The 27,110-nt window shown below is 37.1% G+C and overlaps 1 protein-coding gene across 2 annotated transcripts in view; it reads right to left on the reverse strand.

Moving 5' to 3' along the window:
- The window catches only part of LOC132543859 (dual 3',5'-cyclic-AMP and -GMP phosphodiesterase 11-like), a 90,909-nt gene that overhangs the window by 24,992 nt on the left and 38,807 nt on the right, over positions 1-27,110 (reverse strand). Inside the window, exons 2-5 of one of the 2 annotated variants that reach the window (XM_060207375.1) lie at positions 23,686-23,847; positions 12,889-12,978; positions 10,710-10,847; positions 7,947-7,982 (exon numbers count right to left, since the gene is read on the reverse strand). In XM_060207375.1, coding sequence (XP_060063358.1) covers positions 7,947-7,982; positions 10,710-10,847; positions 12,889-12,978; positions 23,686-23,847 — 426 coding nt within the window. The remainder of the gene's footprint in view (positions 1-7,946; positions 7,983-10,709; positions 10,848-12,888; positions 12,979-23,685; positions 23,848-27,110) is intronic. The other variant, XM_060207376.1, reaches the window with a different exon arrangement.

The raw sequence follows: 27,110 nt of genomic DNA on the forward strand, positions 1-27,110 counted from the left end.
CACTGTGGTGTACATAGTCACTGTGGTGTTCCTAGTCACTGTGGTGTTCCTAGTCACTGTGGTGTACATAGTCACTGTGGTGTACCTTGTCACTGTGGTGTACATAGTTACTGTGGTGTACATAGTCACTGTGGTGTTCCTAGTCACTGTGGTGTACCTTGTCACTGTGGTGTACCTAGTCACTGTGGTGTACCTAGTACTGTGGTGAACCTAGTCACTGTGGTGTACCTAGTACTGTGGTGAACCTAGTCACTGTGGTGTACCTAGTACTGTGGTGTACCTAGTCACTGTGGTGTTCGTAGTCACTGTGGTGTACCAAGTACTGAGGTGTACCTAGTACTGTGGTGTACCTCGTCACTGTGGTTTACCAAGTCCTGAGGTGTACCTAGTCACTGTGGTGTACCTAGTACTGTGGTGAACCTAGTCACTGTGGTGTACCTAGTACTGTGGTGAACCTAGTGACTGTGGTGTACCTAGTACTGTGGTGTACCAAGTCCTGAGGTGTACCTAGTCACTGTGGTGTACCTAGTCACTGTGGTGTACCTAGAACTGTGGTTACCTATCACTGTGGTGTACCAAGTCCTGAGGTGTACCTAGTCACTGTGGTGTTCCTAGTCACTGTGGTGTACCTAGAACTGTGGTGTACCAAGTACTGAGGTGTTCCTAGTCACTGTGGTGTACCTAGAACTGTGGTTACCTATCACTGTGGTGTACCTAGTCACTACTGTGGTGTAGCAAGTACTGTGGTGTACCTAGTATTGTGATGTACATAGTTACTGCAATGTACCTAATACAATGGTAAATTATATAAGAATGACAGAGGCTGGATAGACAAAGAGTTCAAACAACACTTAAACCATTAAATAGACATTGATGTTCAATACACTGAATTCCCCTTCATAAACAATTAAGAGGTAAGATTACATCAACAGGGGACTGACTATCGGCCATGTTCCTTACCCTAATCCAGCTATAAAGACCACAATGAGAAAGGACACTATACACAACAGCTTACATAATCAGCTTGTTATAGAGATATACAGCTTTCTCAAAAATATCTCAAGAATTTGTTTACATAAATAAAAATTTTATTCAACATCATTCCCTCTCGTTTCCAATTTAATCTCTTTATACAGTTCAACAGATATGGAAAGCATCGAGAGATGATCTAATATTTACTGATAGAAAGGACCTAAGGGGCTGTGTTTCCTCATAGTTATTTCTATTTAAAGACTTTTATTAGAAGTTAAAATGTTTTTGACTAAAATTGTATTGGATTCCATATACAGACAGACTATTACATAACATGACTGATGTACAAGACATCAATGATTCCTCCCTAATGTGATTAGTGTATGATTTAGAATTAATTTATCTAAATCAATAATCATTTGTCTTGATATTTACAATAAAAACTTTTGAAAGACAACATCAAATAATGGTATAGATGCATAAAACACTTTACTGTCATCATCAAAATACAGATGTCAGCACTCTACACTCCTCAACAAAATACAGATGTCAGTATCTTACACTAATCATCAACATAAAGATGTCAGCCCCTTACTCTATACTCTTACTCTAAACTTACATCAAACTCAACCTAGCAGCACCTTATATCATACTGTAGATGGCAGCACCTTATATCAACCGAAAGATAGAAGCACCTTAAATCACACTGTAGATGGCAGCACCTTAAATCAAACTAAAGTTAGCAGTACCTTATATCACACTGTAGATGGCAGCACCTTATATCACACTGTAGATGGCAGCACCTTACATCAAACTAAAGATAGCAGCACCTTATATCACACTGTAGATGGCAGCACCTTACATCATACTAAAGATAGCAGCACCTTATATCACACTGTAGATGGCAGCACCTAACATCAAACTTAAGTTAGCAGTACCTCGTATCAAACTTTGAATGGCAGCACTTTACCCTTATCTCCAAACTACGCATAATATGTATAAAGAACAAGTCAAATGACATGACCTTACACTAGTATCTTGCAGTATCACCTCTGGTTAACAAGTATTCTGACAAAATGAAATACTGTATCATGTGTGTAGGTATACCAGTGTCTCTGATATATCTAGAGGAGACAAGAATATTGACCTCACTCTGGGACCTGCTGTGTTTTATGTCAATCTGTAACTTGATGTGCCCTTGGTTTTAAATAGATATTCACTTGCAGACAAAAATTATCCCACTCAGCAGAACCAATGCAGTGGTGTTAAAGTGCCCACCTTGTCGCTGAATCAGGGGCAATTTGCTTATGGGAGATTCCATCCTACATTTCTGTAGAATGGTTGGAGAGCTTTACATTGACTGATAAAGAACATGACTAACAGCTTTTCCAAATAAATGAATAATAGTTATTCTACCTGAAATGATACAAATAAGTGCTATATACATTACAGAATGACAAGGAGATCATTTTCAAAAAAAATCAAAAAAAAAGATTTATGTGTAAAGTTATGTGATACTGATGAGAGCATTTATCTTGAAATAATGTTCTAGATTTTAAGTGAACCACGGAAGAAAGCATCCAAAAACATTTAATGTGATACAGTTTATATATCTTCTCTTTGTCCTTCAACCTCAATTGACTTTAACAGTACACATGTTCCTACATAGAAAATTTATCAACTATCATCATTGAAATATTTTATAATGTACATGTCAATAGCTCATAGTTGGTTACCAAATCTATAATCCTTTTGTTAATTGGTCAATCAAATACCATCACCAGTAATGATGTTTTATATATATATATTTTTAAATACCATATAAGTAAATAGCATTTATCATCAATGCATAACTAGGTACACCATTGGTCACAAAAGCCAGATTTCGGTGATCAATAATTTCTATCAACATCATGTAATAGAGTACATGTAATAGAGTACATGATAAGTTACTATGGTTAGATCAACTCAACCAATCCATTCCACCAACAAAATATATAACAAAGAACATGATTGGTTAGTAAATTAGGCAACATTAATGTGACTAATCAATTCCATCAACAACATTTAACAAAGTATTTGATTGGTTACCAAGATTACAGATCCAGGGGACCAAGCAATTCCATCACCAGTTTGTAACAAGGTATTTAATTGGTTAGAAAGGCAGGTGCAACAAAATTGGACAATATTGCAATAAAAGCCACAAGCCATTAAAATTTCTTACCAAATATAAAAATAACAATATACATTTTAAAAATTACGACTTCAAAAGATCACATTTGTTACCTGCTGTTTTAAATGATCATAAAATAAGGATTGAAATAGCTGTATTCCACTCACCCATCAACTCTGATTTTTATTTGTTACTTTATGTATACGAAGAAAATAACGGAATTGTTACGTTGATACAACTAAACGATAAACCAGGGTAAGCTTTAGTATGTTAGTGAGGAACGATCTGCACTAAAGTGAATGGGGGGACACAATTGTGTTATACACATCAAATTCTGGTTTTACAGTCATATCAAACAAATCATAAAATTCAATGCAATTCATACAAATATACCACATACAACTATATTCTGCCTAATTTTACATCTATACTACCTGTTGTTACACAACGTTACAACATATATGTACAGTGTAAAGAAAGTTCAGTGCAGTCAGACAGCTATATAATTAGTGCAGTTATATATATATACTACACACTACAAAGCTAATCTAATTATACAGCTATACCACAAACAACTAAATTCAGTGTAATTATACAGCTATACTACAAACAACTAAATTCAGTGTAATTATACACCTATACTCTATACAACTAAATTCAGTGTAATTATACAGCTATACTACAAACAACTAAATTCAGTGTAATTATACAGCTATACTCTATACAACTAAATTCAGTGTAATTATACAGCTATACAACTAAATTCAGTGTAATTATACAGCTATACTACAAACAACTCAATTCAGTGTAATTATACAGCTATACTCTATACAACTAAATTCAGTGTAATTATACAGCTATACTCTATACAACTAAATTAAGTGTAATTATACAGCTATACTACAAACAACTCAATTCAGTGTAATTATACAGCTATACTACAAACAACTAAATTCAGTGTAATTATACAGCTATACTCTATACAACTAAATTCAGTGTAATTATCGGCTATACTACAAACAACTAAATTCAGTGTAATTATCGGCTATGCTACAAACAACTAAATTAGGTGTAATTATACAGCTATACTATAAACAACTCAATTTGGCGTAATTATGCAGCTATACTACAAACAACTCAATTTGGTGTAATTATACAGCTATACCACAAACAACTAAATTCAGTGTAATTATACAGCTATACTACATACAACTAAATTCAGTGTAATTATACAGCTATACTAAATACAACTAAATTCAGTGTAATTATACAGCTATACTACAAACAACTAAATTTGGTGTAATTATACAGCTATACTCTATACAACTAAATTCGGTGTAATTATACAGCTATACTATAAACAACTAAATTTGGCGTAATTATGCAGCTATACTACAAACAACTCAATTTGGTGTAATTATACAGCTATACCACAAACAACTAAATTCAGTGTAATTATACAGCTATACTACATACAACTAAATTCAGTGTAATTATACAGCTATACTCTATACAACTAAATTCAGTGTAATTATACAGCTATACTACAAACAACTAAATTTGGTGTAATTATACAGCTATACTCTATACAACTAAATTCAGTGTAATTATGCAGCTATACTACAAACAACTCAATTTGGTGTAATTATACAGCTATACTACAAACAACTCAATTTGGTGTAATTATACAGCTATACTCTATACAACTAAATTCAGTGTAATTATGCAGCTATACTACAAACAACTCAATTTGGTGTAATTATACAGCTATACTACAAACAACTCAATTTGGTGTAATTATACAGCTATACTCTATACAACTAAATTCAGTGTAATTATGCAGCTATACTACAAACAACTCAATTTGGTGTAATTATACAGCTATACTACAAACAACTAAATTTGGTGTAATTATACAGCTATACTCTATACAACTAAATTCAGTGTAATTATACAGCTATACTACAAACAACTCAATTTGGTGTAATTATGCAGCTATACTACAAACAACTCAATTTGGTGTAATTATACAGCTATACTACAAACAACTAAATTAGGTGTAATTATACAGCTATACTCTATACAACTAAATTCAGTGTAATTATACAGCTATACTCTATACAACTAAATTCAGTGTAATTATACAGCTATACTACAAACAACTAAATTTGGTGTAATTATACAGCTATACTCTATACAACTAAATTAAGTGTAATTATACAGCTATACTACAAACAACTCAATTCAGTGTAATTATACAGCTATACTACAAACAACTAAATTCAGTGTAATTATACAGCTATACTCTATACAACTAAATTCAGTGTAATTATCGGCTATACTACAAACAACTAAATTCAGTGTAATTATCGGCTATACTACAAACAACTAAATTAGGTGTAATTATACAGCTATACTATAAACAACTCAATTTGGCGTAATTATACAGCTATACTACAAACAACTAAATTAAGTGTAATTATACAGCTATACTACATACAACTAAATTCAGTGTAATTATACAGCTATACTACAAACAACTAAATTCAGTGTAATTATACAGCTATACTACATACAACTCAATTTGGTGTAATTATACAGCTATACTCTATACAACTAAATTCAGTGTAATTATGCAGCTATACTACAAACAACTCAATTTGGTGTAATTATACAGCTATACTACAAACAACTAAATTAAGTGTAATTATGCAGCTATACAACTAAATTAAGTGTAATTATGCACAATACAACTAAATTAAGTGTAATTATGCAGCTATACTACAAACAACTCATTTTGGTGTAATACTCTATACAACTAAATTCAGTGTAATTATACAGCTATACTGCAAACAACAAAATTAAGTGTAATTATACAGCTATACTCTATACAACTAAATTCAGTGTAATTATACAGCTATACTACAAACAACTAAATTCAGTGTAATTAAACAGCTATACTCTATACAACTAAATTCAGTGTAATTATACAGCTATACTACAAACAACTAAATTCAGTGTAATTATACAGCTACACTACAAACAACTAAATTCAATGAATACTAATGGAAAAAAGAGACTGTGTATTTCGACTATTTCATTTATTCATAAACTATATATTTTTTTTCATTTTGTACCAAATCTTTCTTAACAATGCATTATCTTCATATCGACTCAGTGAATCAGACAGCCAGTCAGACATGATTGAAATTCATATCACAGAAGGAAGAGGGCTCGGAATCTAGTGTCACAAGTTTTATACTGTGTATGTCCATCACTCATATTGATGCATGCCACATATCTACATCGCATGGAACTCATGAAATTATACAGAAATGCTTGTGGAATATTTTGCCATATGCCTAACAATGTGCAATGTGCATCCAACATGATGGGAGAGTTTGACTACTGATTCTGATGTCAGTTGGAGACAAATCAGTTGACACAGCAGGTCAAGGTAGCAGAGAGACATTCTGCTGCTGTAGATATCTCCCAATAACAAGGGCAGTATGAGGTGGACGTTGTCCTGATGTAAAATAAATATGATGTTATGTCTTATGTTATGCTGGCTAGTACAAATAGATGGAGGTACGTGACTATGTATAATTTCGTCACAGCAGCGCACACCAGTCAAGTTGCCTTCCAATATAACCCAAAAAGTCCATTCATGCATTGTAATGCCGCCCAAGACCATAAAGCTTTCTCTCCTGAAACATCACCAACATCACTGTAACATTCTCCTTGCTGACCCGAACTATCACTTCTATCGAGGTGAAATCTGGACTCATCATTGAATAGCACTTCAGATCAGTCTCTGTTGGTAGATCGTAGATGATTACTGTGCTATTCTAAGGATGCAACTCTTTGACATTGAATTAAAACTAGACTGATTGAAGGACATTGAAGGCAGGCGTTGGCCTCCTGCAATCTATTTTGCTCAGTTCTGGAACTGATCCGTCTAACTCTGGAAAGGTTCTAGCTTTCAATGAAAAGGACTATAACCAGTTACACAAATGTATGTATATATGAATCTTGCTGACGCGGCGTCACACGATAACGTCCTGTTCATGGGCATACCCATACCATGTCTGTTGGCTGAAAACACCTCCAAAAAGCATTTGTCATGTTAAAGCACACCCAAAACTGCCCTGCCACTTCATTCTGAGAAATTCCAGCCTCTAGCATGCTAATAGCCAGCAAACATTCATTTTTACCCATATATGATTTGTTCTTAGCAAAATTCTCTCCAGGAAACAACTCAGGAAACAACAGTTTTTTAACAGGCTGCATAGAATATGACCAATAAAAAGGAGAATTTTTGACTGTTTTCTTAATAAACATTGCTAAGGTTCAAAAATAGAAAAAAAAAATTGAAGACCATTAAAGCACAACAATGGCAGCGTTAAAAAATCTTACCAATCAAACAAGCATTTAATACTTCAGAGTATAATTTTTTAAATCATAGGTGAGAAATACTGAAATATTTAAATTTACAAAGTTTCTTTTTCCCATTAGTAAAGTTACATGTTCACAGCTATACTACAAACCACTTAACTCAATGTAGTTTTAGCTATATCACATACCACTACATTCACAAAATTTAGTGTACTATACAGCTAGATACCACTAAATCTAATTAAGTAATTTAATACAAATATGCACAGCCATAATGTACCAGAAGTGAGTAAAATAAAAGCAACACACTTGATATGGGTGCTTTGTTGCTGTCAGTGCAGTGATACAATATATAGAGGTAAAATCAATGTTAAAAGGAGCATTAACAAAATAGTGTAATATTCACCATGCTTTTTTTGATAGTAAGCTTTTTGTTTTTGTCCTGAAATTGAAAAGAAGCAAAAAATATATCAACAATAATATACATGCAGGAATGACTAGATTTAGGATATATATATAGCTAGAACAAGCCAGTGCCCTGTCACACAATATAATTCTCTTCAATAGTACAGTCAACATTGGAATTTAGGATATCTTTTACATTATGAATGAAACAGGAATAAGAAGGTCAAGACATAATATGAAAATTAAGTTTTATTGTTTAAAATATAAAAATCTATCATTTTTTTAAGAACTTTATGATTTTTACCTCTTTGGACATTTTCAAAAATATTTAGGGGGAAAAACAAAGAAAATTACAATTTGAAAGTCTTTTTATTGGCTGTCTCTTTCACTTATAAGTTGTGTGACAGAGGGCGAGACATGTCTACATATTTACATGGATGGCTGTTCTGACATTTGAAGCACAGTAAGGGTGTGACTGCGGTGTATAAACACAGCACATTAATACCAACAACAACAACATTATATATCCATATACTTAAATTATATATCCATATACTTAAATTGTTTAAAAGTCAAAATGTGACAAAAAATATATAATACTTTTTACGTTCAAGGGAGGCAACTGATAATAAACCTAAAAAAATTGGTCGAGACTTTGACGTAATTGTTGATGAGGACATTACATGCTCCACTGCCTTCTTGTCCACACCCTGTAATTACTCCCACTAATTACAGCCCACTAATTATACCTACACCTGACAAATAGCACACTTCACTAACTAAATGGCAGCACTCACGTACACCACATCTATGAAGTTTGTGTGAACTGGCCTTATGTCTTGATTAAAGCATCAGACACACTGCTTAATTGTGCCTGTGGGGCGGGGTGCAAAGTAAAATCTGAATCAACTATAAGGACCTGATTGTCAGTTAAGATGGCTGTCAAACATCCACATGACAACGAAGCAGGCACGGAAACCGATAACAATTCACATGATGGCAGCTAATTTCAGAGTGTCTCGGCAACTGATTGATTCTGTTCCCTTCTACACTTGATCTGTCTTGTCGACTAGTAGTTGGACACATGATGGAACACTCCTTAAGTTACCTCCAACTCACAGTGATCTACATTATCAACTGGACCACATACATAACTAGCAAGCAGTCATTGGGAGTTCTATCTCCACATCCTCCAAAAGTTTTAATGAGTAACCATCTCCATGGATGACAATGAACAGAATCAAAGCAGCTTGTCAAAGTGAAATCCAATTTTTCCCTAACACCATCATATAACAGTCCAATATCTTAGATACACTGAACACCATAAGATGACAGTCCAGCACCCTAGAGTTACCTAACACATTGAGATTGAACATTTCACAATGTTAGAAATAATTCACAGTTATCTGATCACTGAATTTCTTGTAACCCAGCATTATAATGTTATAACATGACAACTGAGTATTCCATATGCTGTCTATTGAGACCAGTAAATTGTGTAACCTGTATAAAGTTTGGCAGTGGAGCATACATACTGAATTTCTCAAAAGCTTTATCATAAAAAAATCTCCCTAATTTCTCTGATATAAAACAGTATTTCCGATCCAGAAAGGTCCTGGTAATCTGTATTACTGTCATGGTCCTGGTAATCTGTATTACTGTCAAGGTCCTGGTAATCTGTATTACTGTCAAGGTCCTCGCAATCTGTATTACTGTCAAGGTCCTGGTAATCTGTATTACTGTCAAGGTCCTCGCAATCTGTATTACTGTCAAGGTCCTGGTAATCTGTATTACTGTCATGGTCCTGGGAATCTGTATTACTGTCAAGGTCCTCGCAATCTGTATTACTGTCAATGTCCTGGTAATCTGTATTACTGTCATGGTCCTGGTAATCTGTATTACTGTCAAGGTCCTCGCAATCTGTATTACTGTCATGGTCCTGGTAATCTGTATTACTGTCAAGGTCCTCGCAATCTATATTACTGTCAAGGTCCTAGTAATCTGAATTACTGTCAAGGTCCTGGTAATCTGTATTACTGTCAAGGTCCTGGTAATCTGTATTACTGACAAGGTCCTCGCAATCTGTATTACTGTCAAGGTCCTGGTAATCTGAATTACTGTCGAGGTCCTGGTAATCTGTATTACTGACAAGGTCCTCGCAATCTGTATTAATGTCAAGGTCCTGGTAATCTGTATTACTGTCGAGGTCCTGGTAATCTGTATTACTGTCAAGGTCCGGTAATCTGTATTACTGTCAAGGTCCTGGTAATCTGTATTACTGTCATGGTCCTGGTAATCTGTATTACTGACAAGGTCCTGGTAATCTGTATTACTGTCAAGGTCCTGGTAATCTGTATTACTGTTAAGTTCTTGGTAATCTATATAACTGTCAAGGTCCTGGTAATCTGTATTACTATTAAGTTCCTGGTAATCTATATATGTGTAATATCAATAAATCTCACACTTATCAGTCATTGTTTTATCTATATTAGTCACACTTAGTCTACAATGTTCCATTCGTTGATTGTTTGTCTTCATCCATCCATCATGTCAGATTATTTGTTAAAAGTTTAAACTAATTTACGGTAGAAATCTATGACTTTAACCCAACATCTGTTAATAACAACATAACACAAGCAGTGATTTGTCTAACGAAGCGGTGACTATATACTATAACCTAGCTACCATGTCTGCTGCACAGGGCCCGTGTTGTGACTACAAGCAGAACACAATATCAGGGTAGGGGCAATGGCGGGGGTCTTACCTTAGATAGGTCTTCAATCAGCATCACCTGACAGCGTTGACATTGCAACAAGGACTGTGTATGCATCATTATCTTGTAGATGAGGTTGGCAACATTGCTCTGCTCCTCAAAGATAACACGTGCCAAGTCAAGCAGAACCTGCAAAAATAAGTTGCCATCATAATTGTATACATTCTCGTCTTTCCTGAAATATTACTGATATCTCATGGGGCAAATTATTTTAATTTTTGTTGATGTACAGAAATAATGAACCTTTAGCTGGAAAAATGTTCAAACTGGTTTGTCATTATAGAAATTAAAGTTAAATTTAAAATATAGATTGCTGTTATTCAACTCCAAAGCCATCAATTAATTATACCAACTGTCGTATAAGCATACTTGTTTTACCACATGTAGTACATATGTATAATGTTTTAGCATGTTTTACTTGGCTGACAGGATGAACTTTGACCCACATGGTGCTTAAAGTACACATACAAATTAAAATCTGCCATTAATTTCCAGTTGTTAATATGATTTTCATTTTGATGTCCATCCTTTTTTTCATTAAAGATAACGACCCAATTTATTTATAGATTAAATTTGTATTGCATTACAAAATTTCCATGTTTTCTGTTTATCAGTTATGCATATTAATTAGCAGCATTTCACTACAGGTCTAAAGCCATAACTGATGATGTAAACAAAACATATATGGGTACAGAACAAGTCAACTGAACTTTAGACTACCTTTTTTTATTGTGGTAGAAACAGTTCAAACAAACTCTAGTTTGTGGTGTTTGGTATCTCTTTCATTCTTGTAAGTTATTTTCAAAAAGTTTCAAAAAGACTCACTAAAGCTCATGTGTATTTTTGTTTTCTGTTTTTTTGTAACTGTTGAAAATTGCTAACTTCAGTTAAAGAAATATCATATGCCAGAAGCATTCAATGCATAACCTCTTTTTATACAAGAGGCCTAGTGGCCTTGACAGTCACCTGAGATAAGTAATATTGAAAGTAAAGGTTAAAGGATAGTTATCAAGTGTCATGAAACAGAAATTGTGACACTGAATATGGTAAGCCAGTGTTAATACATGCATGCCATCAAAACTGTCATCCTATACTGATAATTCTTACAAAGTTATTTCCAGTGGGAAATAACCAACATTATGTTCCAAAATGAAATTTCTCTCTGAAAATTACATTAAAGTCTAAAACAATTTTCCTCCCAAGGAAGAAATATGATAATCATTTTGGTAATTGAAGCAACTTAAGATGCTTCCATCCATATGTAGGTGTTGAGAAGAAGCTTTTGAAATTTAAGTCAATTTAACCCCTTTTGGACCCGCCCATCAGCCCCTGTGGGACAGTCAGGATAAAAATGGGCATACCATCACACCATCATCCTTCACTCATAATTCCAACCAAGTTTGAAATATTTCTAATGGAAATGAAAAAAATTGTTCTCAAAAATCCTGTTTTCCTATTTAAACTATAGTAAAGTTTACCCCCTCACCATGGGGAATATGTGAAACCCTGGGACCATGAAATTCACATTTTTGGTAAAGCACCTTAACATGCTTCCATTCATGATGAGTATTTGATTCTACTATATCTGGATCTTTGAAAAAGATTTTTGAAACCAAGTCAATTTGACCCCTTTTGGCCCCACCCCTCAGGCCTCTGAGGAGTGGGGGACTGTAAAATTCACAATTTTGGTTCATCTTAGACAAGGGAAGGTTTCAGCAAATCTCATTGAAATCAGATTAGGAGTTTTTGAGAAGAAGTCGAAATTTTTAGATTGTTTATGGATGCATGACACACGACACACAATGCCAGATGAAGGTGAGTGCAATATGTCACCATGAGACTTTGTCATGTTCACCTAGTAATACCTATATATTGACAAATGTCCATTCTATATCTCGTGGTGGTTTATTTGAAGAGAGGCATTAGTTATAGTCAAACTTCCGTATATCAGAGAAACATGTATCACTGATTATCATGGACTTCTCATACTCTATACAGGAAATGACACAGTTGGTGTTGATAACTTTACAACTAATTTTGATTGACAGACTTGTTATGGTAACATAAATGGTCATATGATTGTATTCTTTATTTTAATTTTTTAGTGACATCATTTGGAATATGGTTTGAATGAACATGAAATGGTGTCTAAAGTTGATGCCATCCATACCTGATTTCTTCTGTTTTCCAAAAGTGATTTTTCATAAAGCTGAGCATTTTTCAACCCAATTCCACAGAATGCCAGGTAATAACCAAATACCTGTAAAAAACAAACATTTAAGATCATGTTCATGAAAACAAAAATGATAAACAAAATTAATTCATTAGTTGTCATTTTACTGTCTCAGTTTAGCTTGTCACCCACAGGAACTCAATCTTTGTTTTTATTTGTAAATAAACAAAAATTTCTGTGCATCATCATGCCAAGTAAATAAGAGACAGATTTTACAAATTCAACGACCTTGAAAGGGATATATAATCAATGGACCTTGAGATAAGAAGGAAAAACTGCTGTTATGGATCAAAGACTTTGACACAAGAATAGAGATTCTGCCAGATTAGTGACCTTGAGGGAACAGTTGATATCTAGGATCCTTGATCAATGACCTTGAGAGAAGGGAGATCAATTATCATAGATCCAGTACCTATGGCTAAATGGCCGACTGTGTTCCACTCCAGGACAGATATTTACTGCCGAAATACATGTAAATTATCTAAGGATGACGTAACACACCCAGACCCTGACATATCTGATTCAGCACACAAGATCCAATAGTCTTTATTTAGATTAACTGGCTTTGTTGATGGGCTTTCACAGCCAGAATTGACTTAAACACGGCCGATCAGAAGAAAGTAAAATGACTGAAGTCCAAGATATAAACTGTGTCACTTGTTTGCTTGAGCTGGAAGCCATCTTTAATTCTTTTAGTATGAGTTTTAATCTAGTGACCAGCAATATCTGTTCTACGTCTTCTAAAATCCCTTGTTTCACTTTGGTAAACTATTGTAACATTATTTTCAGGAGAAATAAGACAAAAGCTCTTCTTTTCAAAATGTGTGTTATTGCAAACACTTTCTGTTTTATGGAAAAACCATGTTAAAATCAGCTACAAAAACCTCAATTCTCTTTCTCATGAAACACAAGGATCAGCCCACAGTTTTAATGTAAATCTTGGGTAGATACAATCTTTCACAAATACAGAGAACTGCACCAGTTACCATTTTATTGGGAATGATTTATTTATACCCTGGATCATGCAATCCCTGGCTCCAAACAAATATTTTGAAACAAAACATTAAATCAAAATGAATAATTCACTAGAATTCCCAGTATTCAAGTAAATTTGCCAATTTTAAACCCGTGTTACAGAAATGTAATGAAGGAATATCAATAACAGGTTTGTTCCTACATTCCTGGAACTCTGATGTCTAGTCCTGGAACTCTGATGTCTTGTCCTGGTACTTTGATGTCTAGTCCTGGTACCCTGATGTCTTGTCCTGGTACTTTGATGTCTAGTGCTGGTACTCTGATGTCTTGTCCTGGTACTCTGATGTCTAGTGCTGGTACTCTGGTGTCTAGTCCTGGTACTCTGATGTCTAGTCCTGGTGCTCTGATGTCTAGTCCTGGTACTCTGATGTCTAGTCCTGGAGCTCTGATGTCTAGTCCTGGTACTCTGATGTCTAGTCCTGGACCTCTGATGTCTAGTCCTGGACCTCTGATGTCTAGTCCTGGTACTCTGATGTCTAGTCCTGGAACTCTGATGTCTAGTCCTGGTACTCTGATGTCTAGTCCTGGTACTCTGATGTCTAGTCCTGGTGCTCTGATGTCTAGTCCTGGTGCTCTGATGTCTAGTCCTGGTACTCTGATGTCTAGTCCTGGTACTCTGATGTCTAGTCCTGGTACTCTGATGTCTAGTCCTGGTACTCTGATGTCTAGTCCTGGTACTCTGATGTCTAGTCCTGGAACTCTGATGTCTAGTCCTGGTACTCTGATGTCTAGTCCTGGTACTCTGATGTCTAGTCCTGGTACTCTGATGTCTAGTCCTGGTACTCTGATGTCTAGTCCTGGTACTCTGATGTCTAGTCCTGGTGCTGTGATGTCTAGTCCTGGTACTCTGATGTCTAGTCCTGGTACTCTGATGTCTAGTCCTGGTACTCTGATGTCTAGTCCTGGTGCTCTGATGTCTAATCCTGGTGCTCTGATGTCTAATCCTGGTGCTCTGATGTCTAGTCCTGGACCTCTGATGTCTAGTCCTGGTGCTCTGATGTCTAGTCCTGGAACTCTGATGTCTAGTCCTGGTACTCTGATGTCTAGTCCTGGAACTCTGATGTCTAGTCCTGGTACTCTGATGTCTAGTCCTGGTGCTCTGATGTCTAATCCTGGTACTCTGATGTCTAGTCCTGGTACTCTGATGTCTAGTCCTGGTGCTGTGATGTCTAGTCCTGGTACTCTGATGTCTAGTCCTGGACCTCTGATGTCTAGTCCTGGTACTCTGATGTCTAGTCCTGGAACTCTGATGTCTAGTCCTGGTACTCTGATGTCTAGTCCTGGAACTCTGATGTCTAGTCCTGGTACTCTGATGTCTAGTCCTGGAACTCTGATGTCTAGTTCTGGTACTCTATGTCTAGTCCTGGAACTCTGATGTCTAGTCCTGGTACTCTGATGTCTAGTCCTGGTACTCTGATGTCTAGTCCTGGTGCTCTGATGTCTAGTCCTGGACCTCTGATGTCTAGTCCTGGTACTCTGATGTCTAGTCCTGGTACTCTGATGTCTAATCCTGGTACTCTGATGTCTAGTCCTGGTACTCTGATGTCTAGTCCTGGTACTCTGATGTCTAGTCCTGGTACTCTGATGTCTAGTCCTGGTACTCTGATGTCTAGTCCTGGTACTCTGATGTCTAGTCCTGGTACTCTGATGTCTAGTCCTGGTACTCTGATGTCTAGTCCTGGTACTCTGATGTCTAGTCCTGGTACTCTGATGTCTAGTCCTGGAACTCTGATGTCTAGTCCTGGTACTCTGATGTCTAGTCCTGGTACTCTGATGTCTAATCCTGGTACTCTGATGTCTAATCCTGGTACTCTGATGTCTAGTCCTGGTACTAGTCTGTACTCTGATGTCTCCTACTATTCTCTGATGTATCATGACAGTATTCGAATGGCTAGACATAGTATTTTGAAGGCTAGACATGGAACTCTGATGACTGGACCTAGTACTTTGATGTCTTGTTAAACTTCACATAAGAAGGATATTAATTGTAATCTGAAAGAATGAGCTGATGGCAGCAGGAGAGGAGTCAGTGACCATTACAGGGCAACGACCATTAAAGCTCAGATGGATTATGTTCAAACAGCAAGAAAATCAGCCAAACAACTGCACTAATGGTAGCTATGACGTCAATATCTTACACCTTATGCACCAAGCTAGAAATTAACGTCACTGGAAAGTCTTGTATAAGATGCAAACCAACACACAATCTGATTTTGATTCATTGTAAGAGCTATAATAATGATTTTGTAACAACATGCAGCAACGATTATTAATGAATAGATGTCAGGATATTGAAATTTCCTATTTGTTCAATAATTACAACTGTAATTCCGTATTGCCACAGATACAACCATCGAAAGACACCAACCCTATTATCAGTGATACTAACGCTACTGCTTAAGAAAATTAATCATATTTTGTCAGTAATAATTTTTCACTGTATCATTTGTTACAAAAATGATAATTAATATGCAAGGATAATAATGTGATTTTTTGTGTTTTCTAGTAGGCTGTTGTTATTTACAATCAATATGAAGATGTTGAGTCCCTGAAACATTATTGCACAGCAAGACTGCCATCACAAGGGTGTCTGATGGTGGACAAATATTACAGTAACAAAGCATTCCAAACAAAACTTATTCCATTGAGCTTGTATTACTATGTATTATATACAAAGGCTTGCCAGGTCTTCAAAAAGTAAATGCCAAATCAATACTAATATATTTCATTTCTCATTTTCACATGCTCCTGTGTTATTAATCACATTCACCTGCCCCTGTGATAATCTTCTCTTTTCACCTACCCCTGTGATAATCTTCTCCTTTCACCTACTCCTGTGATATTAATCTCCTTTCACCTACCCCTGTGATAATCTTCTCCTTTCACCTACCCTTGTGATAATCTTCCCCTTTCACCTACCCTTGTGATAATCTTCTCCTTTCACCTACCCCTGTGATAATCTTCTCCTTTCACCTACTCTTGTAATATTAATCTCCTTTCACCTGTCCCTGTGATAATCTTCTCCTTTCACCTACCCCTGTGGTAATCTTCCCCTTTTACCTACCCTTGTGATAATCTTCCCCTTTCACCTACCCTTGTGATAATCTCCTTTTACCTACCCTTGTGATAATCTTCCCCTTTTACCTACCCTTGTGATAATTTCCTTTCACCTGTCCCTGTGATAATCTTCTCCTTTCACCTACCCCTGTGATAATCTTCCCCTTTCACCTACCCTTGTGATAATCTCCTTTCACCTACCCCTGTGATAATCTTCCCCTTTCACCTACCCTTGTGATAATCTCCTTTCACCTACCCCTGTGATAATCTTCCCCTTTCACCTACCCCTGTGGTAATCTTCCCCTTTTACCTACCCTTGTGATAATCTTCCCCTTTCACCTACCTTTGTGATAATCTCCTTTCACCTACCCTTGTGATAATCTTCTCCTTTCATCTACCCTTGTGATAATCTTCCCCTTTCACCTACCCTTGTGATAATCTCCTTTCACCTACCCTTGTGATAATCTTCCCCTTTCACCTACCCTTGTGATAATCTTCCCCTTTCACCTACCCTTGTGATAATCTCCTTTCACCTACCCTTGTGATAATCTCCTTTCACCTACCCCTGTGATAATCTCCTTTCATCTACCCTTGTGATAATCTTCCCCTTTCACCTACCCTTGTGATAATCTCCTTTCACCTACCCTTGTGATAATCTCCTTTCACCTACCCTTGTAATATTAATCTCCTTTCACCTGTCCCTGTGATAATCTTCTCCTTTCACCTACCCCTGTGGTAATCTTCCCCTTTTACCTACCCTTGTGATAATCTTCCCCTTTCACCTACCCTTGTGATAATCTCCTTTCACCTACCCTTGTGATAATCTTCTCCTTTCACCTACCCTTGTGATAATCTCCTTTCACCTACCCTTGTGATATCTTCTCCTTTCACCTACCCCTGTGATAATCTTCCCCTTTCACCTACCCTTGTGATAATCTCCTTTCACCTACCCCTGTGATAATCTTCCCCTTTCACCTACCCTTGTGATAATCTCCTTTCACCTACCCCTGTGATAATCTTCCCCTTTCACCTACCCCTGTGGTAATCTTCCCCTTTCACCTACCCTTGTGATAATCTTCCCCTTTCACCTACCCTTGTGATAATCTTCCCCTTTCACCTACCCTTGTGATAATCTCCTTTCACCTACCCTTGTGATAATCTTCCCCTTTCACCTACCCTTGTGATAATCTTCCCCTTTCACCTACCCTTGTGATAATCTCCTTTCACCTACCCCTGTGATAATCTTCCCCTTTCACCTACCCTTGTGATAACCTCTTCCCCTTTCACCTACCCTTGTGATAATCTTCCCCTTTCACCTTCTTGTGATAACCTACCCTTGTGATAATCTTCCCCTTTCACCTACCCTTGTGATAATCTTCCCCTTTCACCTACCCTTGTGATAATCTTCCCTTTCACCTACCCTTGTGATAATCTTCCCCTTTCACCTACCCTTGTGATAATCTCCTTTCACATACCCTTGTGATAATCTTCTCCTTTCACCTACCCTTGTGATAATCTTCTCCTTTCACCTACCCTTGTGATAATCTTCCCCTTTCACCTACCCTTGTGATAATCTCCTTTCACATACCCTTGTGATAATCTTCTCCTTTCACCTACCCTTGTGATAATTTTCCCCTTTCACCTACCCTTGTGATAATCTCCTTTCACCTACCCTTGTGATCATCTTCCCCTTTCACCTACCCTTGTGATAATCTTCCCCTTTCACCTACCCTTGTGATAATCTTCCCCTTTCACCTACCCTTGTGATAATCTCCTTTCACCTACCCCTGTGATAATCTTCCCCTTTCACCTACCCCTGTGGTAATCTTCCCCTTTCACCTACCCTTGTGATAATCTTCCCCTTTCACCTACCCTTGTGATAATCTCCTTTCACCTACCCTTGTGATAATCTCCTTTCACCTACCCTTGTGATAATCTTCCCCTTTCACCTACCCTTGTGATAATCTTCCCCTTTCACCTACCCTTGTGATAATCTCCTTTCACCTACCCTTGTGATAATCTTCCCCTTTCACCTACCCTTGTGATAATCTTCCCCTATCACCTACCCTTGTGATAATCTTCTTTCACCTACCCTTGTGATAATCTTCCCCTTTCACCTACCCTTGTGATAATCTCCTTTCACCTTCCCTTGTGATAATCTTCCCTTTTCACCTACCCTGTGATAATCTTCCCCTTTCACCTACCCTTGTGATAATCTCCTTTCACCTACCCTTGTGATAATCTTCCCCTTTCACCTACCCTTGTGATAATCTTCCCCTTTCACCTACCCTTGTGATAATCTCCTTTCACCTACCCTTGTGATAATCTTCCCCTTTCACCTACCCTTGTGATAATCTTCCCCTTTCACCTACCCTTGTGATAATCTCCTTTCACCTACCCTTGTGATAATCTCCTTTCACCTACCCCTGTGATAATCTCCTTTCATCTACCCTTGTGATAATCTCCTTTCACCTACCCTTGTGATAATCTTCCCCTTTCACCTACCCTTGTGATAATCTTCCCCTTTCACCTACCCTTGTGATAATCTCCTTTCACCTACCCTTGTGATAATCTTCCCCTTTCACCTACCCTTGTGATAATCTTCCCCTTTCACCTACCCTTGTGATAATCCCCTTTCACCTACCCTTGTGATAATCTCCTTTCACCTACCCCTGTGATAATCTCCTTTCATCTACCCTTGTGATAATCTTCCCCTTTCACCTACCCTTGTGATAATCTCCTTTCACCTACCCTTGTGATAATCTCCTTTCACCTACCCTTGTGATAATCTCCTTTCACCTACCCTTGTGATAATCTCCTTTCACCTGTCCCTGTGATAATCTTGTTCTTTCACCTGTACCTTCCATAATTTTCTCCTTTGCCTTTTAAATGCCCTTGAACAAAAGTCTTACCCTACTAACCAATGACCTTGACCTGTTATTGTCTGTCACACAGATAACCTGCTTTTCTGACCACTCGGAGAGCCAAGTGGATACGTCTCACACAGACAAATGTATTGATGGTACAGGCCATAGTGCACAGTAAAGTGTGCAATAATTTGATATCTTCAATCCCATTAGGCTTGAAAAATGAGGTTTAGTATGACGTCAAGACAAAGTTGATATCAATTACCCAGCAAGTTTAAAGGAATTATGAGTCTGGAAGGAAATTAAATTTCAGTGAATGAGTAGGACAGTGAACTCACATTAAATGCACATTTTGTACTTTCTGGCAACACTAGTAATCTGTGTAATGATGGCCCTTGACACCTACTGGTTGCTTTGTCTGACCTAGCTGATGAAACCTGCCCATTTTATGTCTATGAAGCAGATTGGATCCACATTCTCAAACAATTGTAGGGATCTTGTCAGCCACTATTGAATTATCTTCATTGTAAGACTGAACTCTTCTCTACTTGACCCTTTCTTCGTTAAAGTCACTTAATAACAAGGGAATCCAACACATGAAATCTAAGAAATAGCAATAACAAACTTCAGCTGTCAAAATCCAAGATGGTCGCCAGTCAGCCATTTTGTTTTCTTGAATACACACAACAAATTGGGTCCAAGGGAAACCTTCAAATCAAGTTTGTGAAATAACTTTCAAGTCATTCTCAAGAAATAACGATAACACAGTTCAACTGTGTAAATCCGAGATAGTCAGATATCGGCCATTTTGTTTCAATGATCAAATTCAGAATTTAATAGACACAACTGAGGACCAAGGGGAACATAAGGACCGATAAATATCCCTCCTGGACAACTCAAGAAATAATAATAACAACCTCCAACTGTCAAAATCAAAGATGGCCACCTGTCATTCACTTTATTTCACAGAGCAGACACAAAACTGAATGGACACAACTAGGGACAGATACGTTTGAAAAACATCCCTCCAGTACGTCTATAAAATAGTGATAACAAAGATTGTTTATGAACAGACCAAGACCACTGACAAAGAGCAATTTGAACAGATTACCATTGTTGGAGTCTATGAGACTACAGTCAAACTATCAGTCTACAACATTACTATCAGTCTACAACCTAACTACCAGTCTACAACCTTACTATCAGTCTACAACCTAACTACCAGTCTACAACCTAACTATCAGTCTACAACCTAACTATCAGTCTACAACCTAACTACCAGTCTACAACCTTACTACCAGTCTACAACCTAACTACCAGTCTACAACCTAACTATCAGTCTACAACCTACCTACCAGTCTACAACCTAACTATCAGTCTACAACCTAACTATCAGTCTACAACCTAACTACCAGTCTACAACCTAACTATCAGTCTACAACCTAACTATCAGTCTACAACCTAACTACCAGTCTACAACCTAACTACCAGTCTACAACCTAACTATCAGTCTACAACCTAACTATCAGTCTACAACCTAACTACCAGTCTACAACCTAACTATCAGTCTACAACCTAACTACCAGTCTACAACCTAACTACCAGTCTACAACCTAACTACCAGTCTACAACCTAACTACCAGTCTACAACCTAACTACCAGTCTACAACCTTACTACCAGTCTACAACCTAACTACCAGTCTACAACCTAACTACCAGTCTACAACCTAACTACCAGTCTACAACCTAACTACCAGTCTACAACATTACTATCAGTCTACAACCAGTCTACAACCTAACTATCAGTCTACAACCTAACTACCAGTCTACAACATTACTATCAGTCTACAACCAGTCTACAACCTAACTACCAGTCTACAACCTTACTACCAGTCTACAACCTAACTACCAGTCTACAACCTTACTACCAGTCTACAACCTACCTATCAGTCTACAACCAGTCTACAACCTAACTACCAGTCTACAACCTAACTATCAGTCTACAACCTAACTACCAGTCTACAACCTTACTACCAGTCTACAACCTAACCAGTCTACAACTACCAGTCTACAACCTACAACTACTACAACCAGTCTACAACCTAACTACCAGTCTACAACCTTACTACCAGTCTACAACCTAACTACCAGTCTACAACCTTACTACCAGTCTACAACCTAAATCAGTCTACAACCTAACTACCAGTCTACAACCTAACTATCAGTCTACAACCTAACTACCAGTCTACAACCTAACTACCAGTCTACAACCTAACTACCAGTCTACAACCTAACTACCAGTCTACAACCTAACTACCAGTCTACAACCTAACTACCAGTCTACAACCTAACTACTACAAACAGTCTACAACCTACCTATCTACCTTACTACCAGTCTAACTACTATCAGTCTACAACCTAACTATCAGTCTACCTAACTATCAGTCTACAACCTACTATCAGTCTACAACCTAACTACCAGTCTACAACCTATATACCAGTCTTTTACTTTAGTTAATTTGTTTTATCTTCCTATCAGTCTACAACCTAACTATCAGTCTACAACCTAACTACCAGTCTACAACCTAACTATCAGTCTACACCCTAACTATCAGTCTACAACCTAACTATACAACCTAACAGTCTACCTAACTAACCTAACTACTATCAGTCTACAACCTAACTATCAGTCTACAACCTAACTATCAGTCTACAACCTAACTACCACCTACAACTACCAGTCTACAACCACTACCAGTCTACAACCCTACCAGTCTACTACCAGTCTACAACCTAACTATCAGTCTACAACCTAACTACCAGTCTACAACCTAACTATTAGTCTACAACCTAACTACCAGTCTACAACCTAACTACCAGTCTACAACCTAACTACCAGTCTACAACCTAACTACCAGTCTACAACCTAACTACCAGTCTACAACCTAACTACCAGTCTACAACCTAACTACCAGTCTACAACCTAACTATCAGTCTACAACCTAACTATCAGTCTACAACCTAACTATCAGTCTACAACCTAACTATCAGTCTACAACCTAACTACCAGTCTACAACCTAACTACCAGTCTACAACCTAACTATCAGTCTACAACCTAACTACCAGTCTACAACCTAACTACCAGTCTACAACCTAACTACCAGTCTACAACCTAACTATCAGTCTACAACCTACCTATCAGTCTACAACCTAACTATCAGTCTACAACCTAACTACCAGTCTACAACCTAACTATCAGTCTACAACCTAACTACCAGTCTACAACCTAACTACCAGTCTACAACCTAACTATCAGTCTACAACCTTACTATCAGTCTACAACAGTCTACAACCTAACTATCAGTCTACAACCTTACTATCAGTCTACAACCTAACTACCAGTCTACCTAACTACCAGTCTACAACCAGTCTACAACCTTACTACCAGTCTACAACCTAACTACCAGTCTACAACCTAACTACCAGTCTACAACCTAACTATCAGTCTACAACCTTACTATCAGTCTACAACCTAACTACCAGTCTACAACCTTACTACCAGTCTACAACCTTACTATCAGTCTACAACCTAACTATCAGTCTACAACCCAACTCTCAGTCTATAGCCCATCTTTAAGTCTAAACCTCAACTATAAGTCTATCTACGACCCAACTTTTAGTCTCTAGCCCAACTACCTGTCCACAGTCTCAGTCAACATCCCCAGTTATCATCACTTACTCTTAAGCAATGTAGAAAGACAACCACAGAATTACCTTTTCATCATGGTCATTGAAGGGTTCATTCTGGACACTACTTTTGTTGACTGCCTGAGCCACACCAATCACTTTGCCAGTGCAGTCCTTGACTGGCATGCTAAGCATACTCCTGGTCTTATAACCCATCCTGATGTCAACTTCATCACTGAATCGGGGGTCCTGTAAACAAACAATCGTCAAATTAGTCTCATGTTGACTGTTTGCCAGCTAATTGGTTACTCAATCTGACACTCAATCAGACCACATTAAACTGGCTTCTCAATAAAATTACAGCTAATTGGTTACACAATCAGACTAGAGACAATTGTTTAGTCAATTAATATGACCCTGATCTGACATATAAAGTGTGACTCTGACCTGATATATATATATATATATTGTGACTCTGACCTGATTTATAAAGTGTGACCTTCAAGCTGATATATAATGAGTGACTTTAATCTTATATAAGATGAGTGACTTTAACCTGATACAAGATGAGTGACTTTAATCTTATATAAGATGAGTGACTTTAACCTGATATAAGATGAGTGACTTTAATCTGATATAAGATGAGTGACTTTAACCTGATACAAGATGAGTGACTTTAATCTTATATAAGATGAGTGACTTTAACCTGATATAAGATGAGTGACTTTAACCTGATATAAGATGAGTGACATTAATCTGATATAAGATGAGTGACATTAATCTGATATAAGATGAGTGCCTTTTTGCACTTGTACAACATCATGTTAACTAGTGACACTTTTGTAGAGCTATATATTTACATTATATTCAGATAGTTCTGTCATTATCAATTCACATCATTTTACTTTGTAGAATCTATCACCATGTCATTTGCTTTCCAGTTATAACAACCCGTTGTGGAGAGCATGTGCTCTTTGTCCAAACTCCCCTTGGTATAACATACATATGTGTGGTTCTCTGGAGAAAAGTTGCGATGTTAACATTTAACTTTGCAGTACCAACAGCAGGAAGCTCTATCTTACAATCTTGGAAAGTAAAAATCCCTAACGGTTGAGGAAATATATCAGCAGTATAGGTCGTTTGTTGTTGATACACGGTGTGTGAGGGGGAGGCTGGGGCAGTTCTTCAAGGGGGATATGGATCAGACAGTTACTGTAGACAGTAATATCTAAAACAGACTATACTGACTTACTGATCATCAACATCACCTATCACTCCATGTTTTATCGAAAACCATCATTATTTAACCATTATAAGACATACCACAGATTGTTTTACAATCTATATCGGAGACATGGAAGAAAATCAATGTGAAGGGAAAAGAAATGCTCAACTTGGCAGCCATCATTCAACAATCTTTTTTCAATTATAAAATCAAACGCGAGGAACCTTTCACTGGCCTAGTTTTAACGCTGACAGCACACTGCACACTGAATATCAATATAATGCTGATGATATCTGCAGATTAAAGTGACATAGAAACTTAAGAGTAGAGGTAACACATCCGGCTGTCTCTGACGTTTATTGTCCTTGGTGACTTGGGATGTGACTGACCGTCCATTAACACCTACAGTCTGTTGGCCAGTGCCTGCTATCAGGACACCACCCCTCTGGTTCTGACAGACAATCTGTTCGTGTGATAGTAAGTAATCAGAAAAGAACAATAATGAGGCATATTATCGAACAAGGTAGTGGATTGAAGTCTAGTTTTATGTTTTATAATTATCACACTCCACATTCAATTTTAAGTTAACAAACCTAATTCAATTTAATGGAGTATCGGTTTCCCATAAAAGCAGTTGATTTGATCAATACAAGTAAACCCAAGCCAAGCCATTTTTGTAAAAGTGAGGAGTATAAATTTTGAATACCAAAATACTTTTTTTTCATTTTTTTTAAAAATCTTACTTGGAAACATTTAAATATATATCTTCTTTCCTCTCGGATTCTGAAACCTCACTACGTCTACATTTCCTCAGTACTTTACTATACAGTAGTAATGTATATCCCGGTCAGACATGATCAAATATGATCTGAAAGTATTTCTTCTGGGTGCAGATCAGTTTAACAAGAGGCCCAGGAGGCCTGTATTGCTCACCTGGCTAATCAAGCTTTTCTGTCATATGATGATAAATAATTTCAAATATGACAAACAATTCTGATATAATTCCCTTGTTGTGTTCTGCCCTTGTGGTCAAATAGAGGTCAGATTCACTTTCATAAAAATAGGGTCAGACCAAACTTGGACGATATCCTGGTATGGAAGAAGGACTTTTAAGAGAGCTTACATTTCCACAATTGGGCCATCCTTCCTGCCCTAGGGAGATGGAATGCACCGTTTATACAGAAGTTAGTCCCCTTCACCCAAGAATACTTCACACCAAATGTGGGCAATATCCATTCATTCTTGTAGGAGGAGTAAGATTTCTAAAAAGAACTTTCAAAACTTTCCCGTTTGGGCCCTGCCCCTAAGGCCTCTGGGAACCAATCCTTACACAAATTTTGTACCTCTTCACCAAAGAGTTCTTCTGACCAAATTTGCGCAATATCTAATCTTTCCTAATGGTGAAGTGGGATTTTAAGGAATTTTCTCTATTTTCTATTTTAAACAGGACTGGGAAATAAGTATACATAGAACCCTATACATACAACAGTTTAGGATATATATATATATATATATATATATATATGGAATACTTTGACAAATAACTAAACTAACTATACATCATGAAAAACATCAATAGTATCAATACGGATAATAAAAGGTTTGTAAACTGGAACACGACACAGTGACCACTTGTATGATCATCATTGCACTCATATTTGAAAGCTATCGCTTTGTTTTACTGAGGACGACATTACAATGTGATAGAAATGTTTTAGCAGAACAGACTATGACGGATATGTGTGCACCATTTAGCCCATGTAATGCATGTAGACTTACAATGTGCATGCCTAAAATAGAAGCATTTGATGGTCGTCTATAATGGGTTTTAATAGGGTATTTCAACGGTCTGATGATGCATTACAGGGAAGTTGTTTCGACAAGTCTGGACAGCATGGATAATTACTTTGTTCCATAAACGGTCACTGTGCGCATAATTCGTTTCAGACAAAGCGAAAACCTGTAAACATCTTTGTGTACATTCAATTATATATTACCATATTTGGACTAAGAGTGTTCAATGATAACACAAAAACGTACAATCATAGGCCGCATCACATAACAATGTTTGTCAATCCAATCTGTGGATGACATTTAAAATCAAACCTGTGTAAACAGACCTACAGAACGGTAGCACTAGACACAAAACTAATGATTGCGCGCCAACGTAATAACGTTTTTTTCACGATATCTACATATTCAACAAACTACCATAGAAAGACACCGTTACGTTATGCAGTATAAGCTACCAAGAATACGCTACAACAGAAACCGGCACGACACTGAT

This window comes from Ylistrum balloti, unplaced genomic scaffold, assembly GCF_031769215.1.
Source record: "Ylistrum balloti isolate Yb309-2 unplaced genomic scaffold, AGI_CSIRO_Ybal_v1 Utg369772, whole genome shotgun sequence".
Taxonomy (NCBI): Eukaryota; Metazoa; Mollusca; class Bivalvia; order Pectinida; family Pectinidae; genus Ylistrum; species Ylistrum balloti.